The sequence below is a fragment of the Cheilinus undulatus genome, linkage group 19, assembly GCF_018320785.1.
Source record: "Cheilinus undulatus linkage group 19, ASM1832078v1, whole genome shotgun sequence".
Classification (NCBI taxonomy): Eukaryota; Metazoa; Chordata; class Actinopteri; order Labriformes; family Labridae; genus Cheilinus; species Cheilinus undulatus.
Window position 1 is genome coordinate 40,788,042 of NC_054883.1, and position 18,612 is coordinate 40,806,653.

Genomic DNA, 18,612 nt, shown 5'->3' on the forward strand with positions numbered 1-18,612 from the left:
AGATTTTTATGGCTTAACAAGGATATTTGAAATAATCAAGTTGAAGTTTACATTTTTATACTGGGGGAAATCTGCAGACCTCATACTGGTGGGCCAGTTAGAACACAAATGTGATATGATCTTGCAGGCTGGATATAATCGTTCCACTGGCCGGATTTGGCCCCCGGGCCTTGAGTTTGACACCTGTGCTATATATGTTTCACTGTACAGATAAATTAGAGGTGTAGGACATTGGATTTTTGCAATCATTCAATATTCCTATATTTCCAAACTCGTTTTAGCCAGAACCAATACTCAAAGGCTGCTCGACTGTGGTAAAAATCATTATCACGATTATTTTGATTGGTATTAACTAGGGCTGTCAAAATTAACGAGTTAATACGGATTAGTCCATCATTGCGATTAATCTGATTTAAAATTGTAACCCAGTTAACCCATCTACAGCGCAGAGTGACTCAAAATCCTTAAAATGTCTCTGGCAACGCATTTTAGTTAGTTTGTACAAGTAGGGTTACTGTTGAGCATGCAGCCGTGCATGCGTAAATGGGCCGGTGATACAGTAGTGACCAACCAACTCGATGTGGAAGATGCTAAACAGCACGTTGGCCCTCTCGATGGGAAATCTGACGGAACAAAAATTTGGTCCAGTTGAATTTGTAATTGAATAGCCCTGGCATATATATTCTGTTCTTTCTTGAGTCTGTTTGCTTATGCAAAATGAAACACAATTAATATAGATTAAAAATGAATGATATTTAGTCATGATTAATCTAAATTAATCCACAGAAACCCTGTGATTAATCTGATCAAAGATTTTAATTGTTTGACAGCAGTAGTATTAACATCACAATTATTATTCACAATTACTCTGATTGTATGACATCTACACAGAATGCATTTATGGACTTAAACAATGTTAAGACTTTGAAAAACAAGCAATAAATGGATATAGATTAGTAAAAAACATAAATCTGTTTCCAAAAAATTGACATAAAATACAATGTATATATGTTTTCATGGCCAGAAATTCACAACAACACAGAAACCTTTCCCAAATTAGAAAAACTGTAGACACTGAGCGTAACGTAGCATGTGGCACAGTAATCGTTTTAATCAAGCTAATCACATTTATGATTGTAGGAAGCCAGAATTGTAACAGAAATTGAAACTTGATTGATTGCCTAGCACTAATATACACCTTTTTATTGTTAAAAATAAAACTTCTGTGAAAAAAGACGCTGAGTCAAGTGCAGCAGGAAGAGGGTAACAGCCTGAAATGACGTGGAAAAGACCTGAAACTTAATGATCTGCTCTCATTGGATTCTTTTAAGAGAAAGCTTAAGGACTCAGAGGCAGAATAAGTCTTGGGTATGACTGAGCTTTGTAACTTTGTTAACTGTGCTGCTGCCTGTCTTGGCCAGGACGCTCTTAAAAAAAAAGAGTTTTTTTTTTTTTTTATCTCAACGAGTTTTTTCCTGGCTACAACAGGGAAGTAGACAGTCAGGAAGTTAGTTTACAATCAGTCCGTGGTGCCCTAGGTAACCACCTAAACCTGATGGTACAGTTGTTTATTTTGCCAATAATTAAGGACGATATATGCTGCTAATATGTATGGCAGATGTATCTGCTGTAAATATTGGCAGAAATGTTCATGTCTGCCTTAAATGCAGGGGTGTCAAACTCAATCACAGCAGTTCTATCTGGCCCACAAGATCATTTCAAATTTTAATCAGAACCGGCCCACCTGAATGAGGTCTGCAGATTTCCTCTAATATAAAAATGTAAATTTAACCTTGAAGATTTAAATAGAAAAACTCTTGTTAAATCATAACAATCTGGAAAAGTAGAGAGAAGAAATAGTCAGGAATGAGTGAAAAAAATTAATTTGTGTTTTCATTTCATATTTTCATTTGGCATCCCAAGAATATGACCTAAACCTAGGATTTTTGCTTTTTATTTCATATTTTGACCTTTTAAATTCATCATTTTGACCTTTTCTCTCATATTGTGACCTTTTAAGCTCCAAACTTTGACTTTTAATCCGATATTTTCACTTTTTAAACTCCTGATCTAGAATCTTATCTCATATTTTGACCTTTTAGATTCACTATTTAAAATATCTTCTATTTTGATCTTTTAAACTCTTGATTTTGTATTTTTTCTCATATCTTGACCTCTAAACTCATGATTGTAAGTGCCTATCTCATATATTTGCCTTTTAAAAACCTTTTTTTGACTTTTAATTTTGTATTTTGACCTTGACTTATAATGTTGACTTTTTTTCTCAGATTTTGAGCCTTTTACCCAATTATTTATTTATTTATTTATTTATTTAGCACTTATTTGACATGGGCACACAGTAACATTGATGCTGCGATATTTAATCATTTTGATTTTTTTTTTAATCTTAAAATCCTTTATCATCACTGTTTAATTTTCCCTATTTTTCATTACCTGTAAAAACACAGTTGACAGTTTTTGTTTAAATCCTGACCCTGTTAGGCCCTCAGGTTAGACCTGAATCCAGATTTTGGCCCCTGCTGTGACTGACTTTGACACCTCTGCCCTAAATATTCACAGTTCAGCCAGTTTAGGACATGGAGATACGTAATACAGCAAACATACCTTCTCCTTCTATCCTGGTTTTGAACTCTAGGTCAGAGAAGTTATGGAAAAAAATGGATGCATGATGAAAACCGTGATGCATTGAAAGGATCATCTTAATTGAGTTGTGAGGCCAGGGAAAATGATCAGCTCTATTTTTTCAGTAAACAAGGAAAGATTTATAGCTCTTTGTGAAGTTTAAGGCTAAATTGCAGTGCTGTTGTCAGTTTTGGGGTATTTGACATAAGTGTTGGTGAGGAAGGAGCTCTGTGAATGTAAACATGTATATCATGTGCCCATAAACCAGGCATTACCTCAAAAGAATCTATATATATATCACATTTCTTAACACAATCCATTATATCACAATTGATTAAACTCCTGTATTGCTTTGGGTATTGTATTACAAGTTTATTGCCGTATAATGTAAGAAGAAATGCTGGCACAAATTGCATTTTTCCTTCAATTAAATGAATTTGCATGATGCGTTTGTGTTCATTATGCCTTCTACATGTAATCTTTCTGCAGACTCATAACTGCAGGGAGGAGAAGTAATAAAAAATACTGATTATAAAGCAGTTTCCAAAGCATCACTCTAGTCTCGGTGATTCATTTCCTCATTTATATTGCAGTAATCTTAACCTGGGACAGAATATAATCTTCCTCACATCATTTGTAGTCTGAAGGCAGTTTCTCATGATTGTATTTTACTGCCATGAGACACAATGATGGCTCTGTAATCTAACTGCAGAAATGGAATCCGGAGCCTCAGTAATGATGATGAAACATCTTCAGATTTCTCCTGTCTTTTTTCTGTTTCAGTTCTCTCCAGGACTTTTAGGGTCTTCATTTCACAATCCTCCCCTCCATCTTCAGCTCCACCTTGAAGTCTCTTTACGCTCGGATCTCTCGCTACACAGAGCCATGGCAACTGCGAAGCCAAAAGGGCAGAACTCCCTCGCCCTTCACAAAGTGATCATGGTGGGCAGTGGCGGTGTGGGGAAATCTGCCCTCACTCTCCAGTTTATGTATGATGAGGTGAGTAAATTACACATCAGCAATCAAGTAAAACTCACAGGTCATTTAGGCAAGAAAATGTATTTTTGTGGGGAAAGTGGAGGAGCAGTTTGACCACAGTTTATTTTCCTTTTCCTCCTAGTTTGTGGAAGACTATGAGCCCACTAAAGCTGACAGCTACAGGAAGAAAGTGGTGCTGGATGGAGAGGAGGTACAGATTGACATCCTTGACACAGCTGGACAAGAGGACTACGCAGCCATTCGGGATAACTACTTCCGCAGTGGCGAGGGTTTTCTCTGTGTATTTTCCATCACAGAACTGGAATCGTTTGCAGCTACAGTAGACTTCAGGTCTGGCAGTGATTCAGTGAGGCTCATTAGGAGCTAATGACCACAACCATTAGGTCTTCCCCCTGCTAAAATGCCAAATAAATGCATGCTGTTATGACATTTAGGATCATCATGAAAAGCAAACTGTATTTTCTGCAGTTTCAGTTCTTTCACAGTGTGCTTAAAGCTACTTGAACATGCAGTAGAAGGGAAATAGTTTCTTACATAATTCATGCCTGATGGACATTTCCTGTATTGCAGAGAGCAGATCCTGCGAGTGAAGGAGGACGAGAACGTGCCCTTTCTTTTGGTCGGCAACAAGTCAGACTTGGATGACCGACGGCAGGTCAGTGCGGACGAGGCGAAGGCACGTGCAGAGCAGTGGGGTGTGTGCTATGTGGAGACTTCTGCCAAAACCCGTGCCAATGTTGACAAGGTAGGTTTGACTCGCTTAAGGGTGAAATTCCCTGGCTACAGTACAACCAGCAGTTTAGATCAAAACCAGAGCAAATCAAAGTGCAACCAGCAACTATGTGAGACTGAGGGCAGGGTTTTGAGGGAAAGTGTAACAAGATTTGGACATGAAATCAACAAGTCATGCTCACAAATTTAAAGACAGCTCTCTTTTATGTACACATTTCTCCATAGCACTTTGTGGAAGACACTGTGAGAGTTGCCAGAATTCCTACTTGACTGTTCTGACTCGAGGTGCAGTGCAAACAGAAGGACTTGAGATGCCCTCATTGTGAAAATTAGGGCCAATACTGATGTTTAAAAATAATCCAGCAATCCTGTTACCAACACTAAGGTTTTTTCATTCCTTCTTTTGGTGCAAGACTCCCACGATGCCAAAATTATCTTTTGTGTTTGACCGCATAAACAGATCAGAGTTTGTCTAATAGGTACCTAATACAAATACTATCCTTTGAGTCAGCCGTAGGATGTGCAATTAAATTGGAAAACATACACAAGCTACAGATTTCTGTTAATTCCACATTATTTGCCAGTGATAGATGTTTGACAACAGGGCCTAACTCTGCTGATAGCAGTGTTATACCGCTGCATTTCTGCATCCCTGAAAAAGAACTGTGTCTTAGTTTGGACCACAGATAAAATTAAAACCCAAAATAGAAAGATTCCCAAGAACAATATGGAATTTAAAGGGAAACCATTTTATGATTACCAATAAAGTCAAATGAAATTATTATTGAAGTATTTATGATTAATATGCAAACTAAAAAGAGAAGAATTCAGACACTCATAGCATTAAACAACCAACTATATCATTATAAGTGTCAAATCATTTAAAAACAACATATTTGGCTTTCAAATGACTTTCACGTTATAATGAAAGCTTTTAAAATATTCAGTTTTTTATTTCTAAACTTTGATTGCCTCATTTCTTCTGTTCTCTTAGAGACAGAGCTGCTAATTTCTACAGTAGAAATACCATTTCTTACAGAAGCTAGCTGACACAGTGCATTTACATGGTGTTGAGCATCCTGATTTTGATGGGGTTTTTAAATACCCTGTTGAGTATTTGGGCATTTAATAATAATAATAATAAATTTATTTATAAAGCGCTTTTGGTCAAACTGCTGTACATAGAGATAAAATCAACTTTACAATAAAAACATCAGAGAATCCACGTATACAAACATACTGAACAATAAAAAAGGACATCAGTAAAACAAACCGTTTAAGACTCACATGTAACAGTAAACCGGTGGGTCTTCAGCTTTGGCCTCAAATACATCGATGGAAGATGCCTGCCTGATACCTACAGGTAGACTGTTCCATAATGTCAGTGCACTGAAAGAAAAAGCCGTTCCCCAACCGTCTTTTTACAGATCTTTGGGACACTCAGAAGCCTGGTCCCCTGAAAACGCAAGGCACGAGCAGGGACATATGGGTTCACCAAATTTGATAGGTACGATGGGGCAATGCCATTTACAATTTTATACATTAGCAGCAGCACCTTAAAGTCTGCTGTAACCTGAACAGGTAGCCAGTGAAGAGAGGCCAGCACTGGAGTAATATGCTCGTATCTACTCGCTCTGGTCAGAACACGAGCTGCTGCGTTTTGTACCATCTGCAGACTGTGAAGGCTCTTCCTTGGCAAACCTGATAAAGGACATTACAGTAATCTAAATGTGACAAAACAAAAAGCATGAATTAGCATCCTGAAACGACAGAACTGGTCTAATCTTGGCAATGTTTCTGAGGTGAAAAAAAGACCACTCTAGTCACCTCCTTTACATGAAAATCAAATAAGCGCATTTGATCAAAGACCACACCTAGATTATTAACTCTGTCTTTACAATGAATAACACAGTCACCCAAAGACAGAGTGAGATTATCAAACAGAGGATTAAGTCTCACAGGTCCAATAACCATCATTTCTGTCTTCAGAAGCAGGAAATTGTTTGGTTGCTAGCTCCTAACAGCTGAAAGACAGGCCAGTGTCAGATCCACTTCGAAGGACCAAAGGCATGTATAACTGTAGATCATCTGCATAACAATGAAAAGAGATCCCAAAAGAACGCAAAATTTGACCTAAAGGTGTCAGATAGCAAGAAAACAACAGTGGACCCAGTACAGACCCCTGTGGTACCCCATGCCTAACAGCACAGGATTCAGAGAACACATTGTTAAAGTAAACACTTTGAGATCTCTCTGACAGGTAAGACCGCAACCACTGGAGCACCTGGCCTGAGATGCCAAAATAATTCTCAAGTCTGTCTAGTAAAATACAGTGATCCACTGTATCAAAAGTAGAACTTTGATCCAGCAACAACAGAACAGATGCTGCCTCTGAGTCAACAGTGAATGATTTGTTTCAACAGTAACGAATCATTCACCACCTTTGTCAGCGCTGTTTCTGTGGAGTGATTTGCCCTAAAAGCTGACTTAAGAGGCTCAAAAAATTTTTTACATGACAAATAATTCAAAAGCTGTTTCCAGACCACTTTCTCAAAAACTTTTGACAACAAGGAAAGGTTTGAGACGGGCCTGTAATTAGTGAGGGAGTCAACATCCAAGCCACGTTTCTTCAACAAGGGTTTACCAATGGCAGATTTAAAACAAGCTGGGAAAACTCCAGTGGAAAGCGATACATTCAGAATATATAACACATAAGGGCCTGATGTGGACCAAAGCACCTTAATAACCCACGCTGGCAGAGGATCAAGAGAGCAGGTGGTACACCGAGCCGCCATGACAACCTTGGTGAGACTCTCTAAAGAAACAGGCTCAAATTCAGAGAAGCCTTCACCACTTTGTCAGCTGAAGACTGTTATGTAAACATAACAGCCCGTTTTCAGGAACCTGATTTTGGTACTGTAGCATGTACACACCTTACCTGTGACAGATCAGCAAAACAAACATGGTAGGGGTGCAGAGAAGGTCGTACTTCTCGAGCAGCAAAGAAGTTTTGCCTTTCTTTTCTGAAAATTTTGAAGCTGAATGGAAGTAGGCACCAGTTTAGCTGAACAGGCGCCCATATACAGAGGCTGCAGTCTTCAATGAAATGGCCACAGGTTCCATTCCTGATCAGGTACTAATTGGTGCATGCCTTCCCCCACTATCTCTCCTGTATGTCCAGTCTCTCTGTAGCTATCCTATCCAACAAAAGCAAATTGACTAATTAAAGTTTAGATGGGAGAAAGTATCGAAATGCTGACCTGTTTAAATCTGTGATTGAGGCTACAGGATACCTGTTTCTTTATCTTCACCCATTACTACTTTGTCCTAAATGATGGCAGTGACAGGCTGACACCACCAGAGGAGATGCGTAATATTCTCTGATTCTCTCTTTTGTGGTTGCTGAAAATGAGGTTGATCTACCATATATCTGCAACACAATGTTGGCTTTGTGCTTAGCCCACAGTAAGCCACAGTGGTCTCATTTTTCTTAAATTTCGAAATGGCCACAGCTTGTGTTGGGAAAATAAACATCACAGGCACCTGTGCAAATAAGATGCAATGATCAGAGACTGAGATACCTTTACTTTTCATGTATACTTTGTCAGAAATAACTAGGCTTCTCTGTGTGCATGTGAACTTTATACCCTACATATGATCAAAACTAGGATAAGGCTCATAACATAAAACTGAAGTACATGTAACTACACTCATCCACAGCTGCAGTGCCAGGGGAGAAACCTTGATGGTCTGAATAAAGTGGCTCCAAAGTAGGTCAACTTAACCAACTACAAGGAGGAATTATAGCGACAGTTTTAAGGAGAAAATTTTGATATTTATCAGGGTAAGATTGCCTTCTTAGATTGATAAACTAGTGGGTTGTCTGCACCCACTCTCTTACTAGTGGGCGAATGCTCTGGTAAGCAGAGAGAGATCTTACTGTAAATGCATGGAAGATGGTGAAACTAAATCGTGACTCAAACTTTATTGCTTGGTAGTTTGGTTTGCTCGTGGAGGAAAGAGAGTAAAGTGGGATTACTGGGTTTTAGGGCTCTTTTGGCGGTATACCTTGCCAGGCCGGTAGTTGGAGGTGGGTGAACATGGGCATGCTCACAAAGTCTTAAGCCTACACAGTGTTGAGGTGTTATCATACAAAATTAGCTAATGCACAAATGTTCGTGTGAATTGATATTGAGGAGATGGGATTAGAAATGTTGATTAGAACTGAGCAAAAGAGAACCCAGCAGTTCTCCATTGTTGTTGAGCCTGTGCGTAAACAGAGTGTCGGTGGAGTCTTAAAAGAATTAAGGCTTTAAAAAAAACTATTCAAGTCTTACATGCAGTACTTTAAGGGAGGGGTGTTTATTTATTTGTTTATTTGTTTATTTGTTAAAAGGATCCCCATTAGTTGCTACCCTATCGCAACTAGTCTTCCTGGGTTCTGTCAAAAACTGTGTCAAACTCAATCACAGCAGGGACCGGATTCTGAATTTAGGTCTAACCTAGGTTTCTAACAGGGTCAACATTTAACCAAAAACTGTCAGTTGCACCAGTGTAAAAAAAAAAAAAAAAAAAAAAAAAAAACGGGGAAAACTGAGCTCTGATGATAATGGTTTTCAGATTTAAAACAGCCAAAATTACAAGTTTCAAGTTTAACAGCTTAAAATCTGAGATTGAAGTCAAATTTTTAGTTCAAAAGGTCAAAACACAAAAGTCAAAGTCAAAATAATGATTTTAATGGCAAACATACGAGATAAAATGTAAAGGTTGGTAGTTTTAAGATGGAAATATTACATTAAATTCAAAATCATGAGTTTAAAGGGTTAAAACATGAGCTAGAATTTGGAATTGTGAGTCTTAAAGGTCAAAATGTGGGATTAAAAGTCAAAATTAATAGTTAAAAAGGTCCAAATATGAGACTACATTCACAACTCTGAATTTAAGAAGTTGAATTTTTATGTAAAAAGTCAAAATTGTGAATTTAAAAGGTCACTATATGAAATAAAAAGTCAAGCAATAAATTTGATTGTGAGATGTAAAATTGGAAATATGAAAAGAAAACAAATTGATTTCTTTTCCACATTCCTGACTTTTCATCTAAATAGTTTTACTCTTTACTTTTTCATCTTTCAAAGGTTAGGTTTACATTTTTATACTGTAGTAAATCTGCAGACCTCATACCAGCGGGCCAGGTACAAAAGAAATATGATGTGATCTTCCAGGCCGTATTCAGAACAAAACAAAACAAATTCATTTGTGTTATCATTTCATATTTTCAATTTTGCATTGCACAATTATTATACCATTTTAAATTAATTATTTTGACTTTTTGTCTCATATTTTAAACTGTCAATTTATTATGTTCACTTTTTATCTAAAATTTTGACCTTTTCAATAGATTATTTTAACTTTTTTCCTAACATTTGACCTTTTCAATCTATTATTTCGACCTTGATATCATATTTGGACCTTTTGGTGCACCATTTTCAATTTTAAGCCATATTAATGCCTTAAAAACATGATTGTGTCTTTCTTTTTTATACATTTGCCTATGAAAAGTATTATTTAACCCTTAATTTCATGTTTTGACCTTTTGAACAAATAAGTTTAACTTTTTAAATCTCAAAACCGTTTATCATCATTGCTATTTTTTTCCCCATAATTTATTAGTGGTGAAAAGTGAGGTTGATAGTCAAATGTGGACCCTGTTAGGCCCTCTGGTCAGACCTTAATTCAGAATCCGGTCCCTTATGTGTTTGTGTTAGACACCCCTGTGGTAGGGTCATGAACAGTGTATTAAAAAGTATTGGTTTTAATGTTAGGTTTTCTGTATATACCCTGATAAAGTCTCCAGAACTGCAAATTGCCAGCTCAGAGAAAATGGAGGCAGTACTGCTTTCAAACTTTGCATTTTCAGCCACCCAAAAAAAAACATGATTTTGCAAAAGAACAACAAAAACACAGCTGAAGTGAAACTTTGTTGGCTGAAATTGTTGCCTAAAGCAATCAAAGGAACTTACAGCCCTTTTTGTCTTGAACAGGTGTTCTTTGACCTGATGCGAGAGATCCGGGCGAGGAAAATGGAGGACAGCAAAGAGAAGAACGGGAAGAAGAAAAGCAAAAGTTTGGCCAAGAGAATCCGAGAGAGATGCTGTATTTTATAGTGGTAACAGAGAGCAGGGCAGCTGCTTGTGTACATATACATTTCTCAGACTTTTGCATTTATTTTGTGCCGATAACCTGACCATGACTCTCTCATGTCTCTGGCTAACAGGACATCTGACCGTGTGTCGGGGAGTAGTAAGGTGGCACTCCATACACCATTTATAGCTCTAACTTTTTATGTGCTGACACTCCAAATAATTTATGTACTCTCTCTCTCTCTTACTCTGACCACATTACAGAGTGTAATAAATGGATGGTGTTTATTTAGGCCTAAGCTTGACATGAGGCTAAGCCCTGAAACGTTAAAAAAAAAAAACCTTTCATGTAAAGTTTGATGTGTATAATATATTCAGACAACTGTGCAGTTCAAAAGAAAAGAAAAGAATTGGAAGTGTCAGAGCCAAGGTTTAAATGGAGAACTGGATTGTGGGTAGAAAATGTTCGCTAACAGACTCAGTGTCAACACAGAATTCATCAAGTGCCAGCGAGGATATTTCCACTGCACTGGTGAGTCAATGAAGCATTTTAATCGACAGATCTAAATTGATGCCATTCCTGTTGTTGTTTTAAACACTTCACTTTTAACATTTAATATGATTAGTAAGACTTAATTCTTTCTCTTCTTCTCTGTAACATAAGTGCACCACTGTTTGTTTGGTTCCCCTTTATTCATTGAGTCTCCACAAATGCACAAACATTGATCATTACCCTTAAATTAGCGAGGGACTTTACAACGCTTGAACTTTTCAGTTCTGACATTTCACAAGTTTTACCTCACTCGGCTAATGACTTTCATTGCCTTTTATTTCTGCGATAAAGGAATCCCTGGTGCTCTGATAGAAGGCGATTCCACAACACTACAGACTTGACATCCTGTCTTTTATCTTCAAGTCGATCCAGCTTCCAGTCATGTAAAGATTTCTTTTGCCAATTCTACTCTTCCTGGCTCGGACTTTAACCACAAACTTATTGTTTTGTACCTAAATGCATTTCTGAATAGGGGCTTAGGTGGGATTGAATTAATGGATAGACATAAAATATCTAAAATGTATGCAGGCTTGGTAGATGTGTGGTGGTAACTGTCCAAAAAAAAAGTTGCTCTCAGTCACCAAAGACAAATGCTAGCTAGCACAAACAAGTGCCCACTTATAAATGGAAGTAAATGACAACTTGCTACAGTGAGCATCTAAAGAAAGCACCTGATGTTTGTGCATTTTTATAAAAGTGATGGTGGCAGTAGTTGAGGAAGCGTCTAAATGAAAGAATTAAATTTTCCAAGGCCTGTGAAAGAAACGAGGGATTTATTAATTCATGTACAGTGCATCACTGTTGCCTCTCTGTCCATTGTGAATGTGAATAATCCCCCTCCTTCCCTTTCCCTTCCTGTTTGCCTGTAATATTAGGCTGCCAATGATGTGTAGAGTTTGCAGGTTCTGCTTTGTTTACCTTTTATTACATTTTATGTAAGGTTACCTGATTTTATAATGCTGTAGTAAATGAAAATCTGATTTGTTCATTTATGTCTCTCATATGCTTTTAATCCTACAAGCAAGTAAAGTTTGACGCAGTGTAAAAAAAATTGGCAAAATGAGACGACCAAAATACACTGTGAAATCTGCCCCTCTTTTCTCATAATGTCCCCTTCTGATTGAGCCACTTTTTCTCTTTATTTTTTAGCCTTTGTGACTTTTATGTTATTTAAGATGATGTATTTATCATTTCTAAGTCTGGCAGCCATCCGGAGGTTGTTGCCTCATTTCAGTCTGACCCCTTTCAAGATTTCCTCAAAGAAAAGGACGCCCAACACTGGAGTCTATGCAAAAGTGATTGTTGTAATTGCAAAGGGAGGAGATCCAAATCAATTTAAGACACGGTGGGTGTCGACTTTGAATGACACTAAATAAAGTAGAAGTTGTTTAGTAAACTCAGTAGAATTCTGAACTAAGCTATTTTACATTTCTTTGTCAATACATGAACACTAGAGAATTGTTTTATTGGTATTAGACTGTTTAAAAGAAGTGGATGTAGAAATGATGACACCACTTATGGGTATGTGAAACCCCTCTTTTAAAACTCTGCATTCTGTAGTTAGCCGTCATGTTTTTTTTTTGTTTTTTAGAACCACAAGTGACCGTATGTGGACAACAGGGTTGATACCATTGACTTTATATACTAAGATAAAGAGAAAACAGACTCCTGGGAGGGAGGCCAACATATTTGGAGCTCCCCCTGCTGGCTGGCCTTGTCCCCAAAATATATTTATGAGTCACACTATTGAGTTGAAATATATATCAGATAGTTTGTCCTCAGATTTGGAGTCTGTTGTGCCGGTTGGTTCAAGTTTTCATCGTGACAAATGAGGCACTTTTTAACTGAATTAGCAAGTGGAGGAAAGGCAGGAGAAAATATAACTAACAATAGTAACTGAACTCTCCATCACCGTGGATGTATGCTTCATATGGATTCAAAGATCTGTTCTGTTGATGACAGAACCAATGTGAGGACATTTGGTCAGTAAATTTAATGAGTGCTGTATTTAACACAAGGGGTGTGATGTCAGTTCTGTGGTTCAACCAACCAGCTCCCTTCTGTGCATGTATTGGCACCCAAATTTTGAACCAGTGCAGCATATCCACAAACTTAAGGCCTTTGCACACTGGTTCTGGTCTTTTCTTACACATTATAAAAAAGAAATATGATTGAAAATAAATGTTAACTGTGTTTGCACACTAACTAGGAGACTCTCACCCATCATATTTTTAGGAATGTCCGTTTGCATCCGTCCAAGCTCGTGCAAATAACCAAGATACAGATCTGTGCAGAACTTTTAGGCATCAAGGCTGAAGTAAGGTGTATGATAGCAAGTAAGCTGACTGAGGGCACCTTCGTACCTGTTGTGCTCTTTGCATATTACCAGGGGCATGGGAAAATAATCTGTTGAAAAGATAACACATGATTCCTCACCTTTAGGGTGGAGTGAGGGGTGGATGTGGTGAGTAAGCATGGCCAAGGGTACCGTCCTGGGGGGGTAATAGGGTTGCCACGAGTCCCTGGTTGTACAGTGGATGTTCAAAGGGCCTAAAAACTGCGGGCGGTCTCTGGATGTATTACCATGGGTGGAAAGGCCAGGACAAAGAGATGCAGTCTAGCTTGTGTGTCGACTCTGGCCGCCTTTCCCCCACTCTAGTACCAGGTTGTGGCACATCAGGCCTCGTGATGAATCCCTAGCACCCTAAATGTCTAAAACGTAGGCACACTCTATATGAAGGTTTCTGTCAGGTTTGTTTTTGCAAGAATAGATGTAATGGACTCGTGCATTGGGCAAAGTTTGTGTGCATGCTGTTGTTGGATTATGGATCTGAAAATAGCAGAGTCATTGTGCAAACGCCTTTTGTCTGCCTTCATTTTAGCACGACAGAAGGAGGCAGACAAGTGCTGACCATTGTAATATACAGTCCTTTACCAATGCATTTTAACGTCTCTGATCTGGTTGACGGTCTGCTTATAATGCGACTATTGAGCCACATAGAACCACAAGCACTCTGATGTATACCCTGTTTTATTATCCATTTCACTCTAAATTGGAACAAGATTACAAATGAACATCAAGCTGTGCTAATGAAGACACCATAAAATGATCAAGAGTTTTTACTGAGGTAATGGAGAAGTAGGGTTGTTTTGCCATTTAGATCACTCTATCTCGACTTCCTTTAGCAATCACTGGAGGAGCCCCCTGCTGGTCATGAAAGAGAATGCAGCTTTAAACCTCTTCAGCATTAGCTTCACTTCAGAACCCCAGGCTACGTCCACTTCTTTTTCTCAGTTTGTTTTTTCACATTATTCACTGTCTTTGTCCTAAACTGACAGTAACGCAGAAGAATGTCCAAAGCATTTCTCGCCAACTGAAAAAGCACACCGAGAGTTTAAAGATGAAGCAAACAACTGGGACGTCACGGCACCAGAATGATTGGAAGGTAGTTGATATATTTTAAGGGCTAACCTTCAGGACATGACAAAGTGATCGAAACACCCCTGAAAGTTAAAGTGACAGGCACAGAAACTGACAAAAGTGTAAGAACAACAGTCTGTCTCTACCTTATAACCATAACATTAACCCCAGTGTGTCCTCATTGTTGATGACTGCAGAAGCTACTTTACTTAAAGTGACCACCGTAGTGCTTGCTTTCTTTAACATTGGCTTTACACCGTCTAATTCTTGTTTCAATGCTTTTTCAGAATCAAATTTTACTCTTTATTATGTTTCTTTGTCTTCATGTGTAGTTTTAATAGACGTAACGACCCTTATGTTTTCAGCAGGATTTAAGGGGTGATACTAAAACAGATCTTTGTGTGAAAGCTTTGAGCGGAAACAGTCCTTCTGGGTATTCAAATAACTTGTTTTGCCTTTTTATATAAATACCCTTGGATTTAAAAGTAGATATATAAATGTCTTTTGATTGGACGGTTGTATGTATGCCATCGATTCAATGTTTCCTTCATGTTTACTTATTTTGAACATAACCACTAATGTAGCCTGTCTGTTTGTGAATGCAAGAGGTGAAGCTTACATTTCAATTCATTTTTTGTGAGTTCTTTGGAAATGGCAAATAAAGTGGATATTACTAATAACATTTTTCAGATGGATTCAGTTATTTTTGAATATTCTCCAGTGACATTTATATTGAAAGTGAGCTGTCATAGGGGGGGTAAATGTCACTATGAATTTGGATTGATTGACTCAGTCCCCCTATATACATTAAACACAAGTGTTGTCGCTGAAAGCACTTCAACATGTCATCCTCATATATAAACACATACAGCTGTGCTCGTAAGTTAACGTACCCTGGCTCAGTTTGTGGAATATTGCTTATTTAGATTATGGGAAAACTTTTCTTTCATTCAAGGTTAGTGGTCAGACGAAGTTATTTATTATCATGCAATTATATTTGCTCTTTTTAAATCATAATGACAACTTGAATCACCCAAACAGCCCTATCAAAAGTATACACACCCTTTGTTTTGGCCTGATAATATGCACACAAGTTGACCTAAACAGGTTTAAATGGCTTGTAACAGTACCTGTCCACACCTGTCACATGTTTGCATGTTAACTTAGCACAAAAAGTAAGGAAATTTGTGTTCGGTTGATTATTTCTTTGCTGTAACAATGCTTCTTGGAAACAAATCTTATACAGTTGGAAAACCTGTCTATTACTCTTTTAAACGGAGCCACATTTGTAAGGAACATGCATTTGTGGGATGAGCAGCAGAGCTGAGTATGTGGGTTGCGCCCATGAAAAATGTGCCAAGTCTTCTCTGCCAATGCCAAACAGCTGATTCTGCTGTTACTATTGTAAAATAAGCATTGACTGTTGCTATTGACTCTTGTTTTGGGCTTCTGGTACCCCCAGGTACCTGTGAGCATGGGCCCTGCTACAGTGGTCAGTAGGTGTCTGCTCCAAGAATCGGCATGCCACGTTTGACTGATCTGGATAGGGCAACTTCAAGCTGGTGTTCCGCAAAACCAAGTTGCGGCACTGTTTGGAGTGATCCCTGGTACCATCTCCAAACTGAAGGCCAAGTTCCATATAACTGGGGTGTCAGAGACAGGCCGCGAAGTGGGGGTGCCAAGAAGACGACACCCCAAGAAGACCATTTCCTCACCCTGTCAGCACTTAGGTACCGTAGGCTGTCTTCTGCAGATTTGCAGTCAAGGTTTGCAGGACGATATGGCCGCCGGCTCTCTGCCCAGACAACCCGGAACAGACTGCACACAGCTAAACTCCGGTCTCATAGGGCTGCCAGGAGGCTGATGGCAGAATGAAGTGGCAGAATGGCAGAATAAGCTGTTTGGCATTGGCAGAGAAGATTTGGCACATTTTTCATGGGCGCAAACCACATACTCAGCTCTGCTGCTCATCCCACAAATGCATGATCCTTACAAATGTGGCTCCATTTAAAAGGGCAACAGGCTTTCCAATGGTATAAGATTTATTGCCAAGAACCATTGTTACAAGAAATAAATAATCTACCAAACACAAGTTTCCTTACTTTTTTGCACTAAGTTTAGTTAGTCTGTGTATAAAAGTCAGTGAGTCTCTGAGCTCCTGACAGCACATTTCCTATAGTGACGCACTGACTGCTGGATTCTGAGCCATGGGGAAAGCAAAAGAACTGTGAAAGGACCTGTGAGAGAAGGTGGTTGAACCTTATTAAACAGGAAAGGGACATAAAAAGATATCCAAACATTTGAGAAAGCCAATCAGTAGTGTTCAAACTCTGATAAAGAAGTGAAAAATAAGGGGTTCTGTTGATACCAAGCCTGGAAAATTGTTTAGGATGCAAAGAAAAACCCAGGAATAACTTCAGCTGACAGACTGACTTCTCTACAGAAAAATGATGTGGCTGTTTTAGAACCCCAAAAGGAGAAACTTGGAGAAAAACGGGCATCATGGTCGCGTTGCCAGAAGAGCACCATGACTACACCAGTGCCACAAAACAGCCTGTTTACAGTCTGGACAAGCCTCGAACTTCTGGAGTGGTGAGACTAAGATTGAACTTTATGGTCACATCCATAAATGTCATGTTTGGAGGGGCATCAATAATGCCTATGATGAAAAAAACACCATCCCTACTGTGAAGCATGGAGGTGGACCTCCCATGTTTTTGGGGTGTGTGGGCTACAGCAGCACAGGGAATTTGGGGAAAAAAAATGATGTTTTTGTTTCAACATGGTCTTCTGCAAACATGAATGCTCTAAAGTATCTGGCACCTTAGAAATTTGATTTCACAGCTCTAAATAGTTTATTTCTTCTTGTGGTTTTCTTGGACTTTCGAGCATTTCAGTTTGTTACTTTAGACTTATCACATACATATCATTAAAATTTGGGTTCTAAGGGTTGTATTGATATATAGCCAATTTAAATACTCCAAAAAGTAAAAATGTAAAGATATGCACTGGCGGACTTGTTCTATGGTAGGTCATAAAAGGATAAAGAATAGTACACATTTTACAAATTCTGCCAGGGTATGTAAACTTATGAGCACAACTGTATAAAATGACTATTTTCAGGGCTCTTAGAGCAGGTCAGTCTTTGCCTAAAGCAGCGTCACTCAACCAAAGAGCCAAACTGTTGAAAAATGCCTTTGCAAGAGCCACAATCTAAGTGGTGAAAAGTAGCAAAAACTGATAAAAGTGGCAATAATAACAAGTTAAAGGTGCCAAATAGTGGTCAACAAAATTGGCAAAAAGGGGCGAAGTAGGCATAAAATGGCAAAAAGTTGGTGAAAAAGTGGCAAAATAGAGCAGAAAGTGGAAAAAATGGGTGAGAAATTACTAAAAAATATGTTATAGGTTGCAAAAAAATGCCAAAAAACATCGCAAAAAATGAGTGTCAAAGTGACTAAAATGGGAAAAAATATGGTAAAAATGGTCAAAAAACAGCAAAGAGTGGCAAGAATGCTGAAAACAGTGGCATTTAATGGCAATACGTGCCTTAAATGTGCAACAAAAAAAAGGGAAAAATTGCAAATGGCATAAAGCAGGATAAAAGAGGCAAAAAATTTGTGGCATAAAGAAATGGCAAAAGTGGGCTTGAAGTAAAATTGATTAAAGGTAGCAAAAAATTTGAAAAAATTGCAAATAAGGGCAAAGAAAATGTACATACAGAAATACAAGTCAAACATTAAAGCCAACTGTATCAGTGTGAGGATTCAAATTGATTAATGTGACTTGCAATGGATAATTTCTGAGGTCATAGTTTCCCTTATAAAGGTTTTCTGGGGGAATAATATTTTAAATTAAGACATAAAAGAGCCACACTTTGAGTATCACTGGCCTAAAGGTAAAACTTCCCAAGTCTGCAACTTTACGGTGTCAAAATGAATAAAACTGCTGCACATGGTCTTCCTTTTTAGGACAAATTATCATTTGAGAAATCCTTTTGGGCCCTCAGTTTTATATATCCATCACATTATTGATTCAAAATGAATATCCTGTAAATCTGCTGCTGAACTGTTACAAGGCAAAACTCCCATTTCAGATACCTGCAATCTATTTCTAGTCATAATTTC

General features: G+C 38.2%; 1 protein-coding gene across 1 annotated transcript in view; it reads left to right on the plus strand.

Annotated features, from left to right (window-relative positions):
* Positions 1 to 15,168, plus strand: part of ralaa (v-ral simian leukemia viral oncogene homolog Aa (ras related)) — an 18,805-nt gene extending 3,637 nt beyond the window's left edge. Inside the window, exons 2-5 of the mRNA XM_041813636.1 lie at positions 3,427 to 3,642; positions 3,764 to 3,972; positions 4,213 to 4,387; positions 10,416 to 15,168. Of these exons, the coding sequence (XP_041669570.1) occupies positions 3,529 to 3,642; positions 3,764 to 3,972; positions 4,213 to 4,387; positions 10,416 to 10,538 (621 nt within the window). The 5' untranslated portion in view covers positions 3,427 to 3,528 and the 3' untranslated portion in view covers positions 10,539 to 15,168. The remainder of the gene's footprint in view (positions 1 to 3,426; positions 3,643 to 3,763; positions 3,973 to 4,212; positions 4,388 to 10,415) is intronic.
* Positions 15,169 to 18,612: the final 3,444 nt, after the last annotated feature.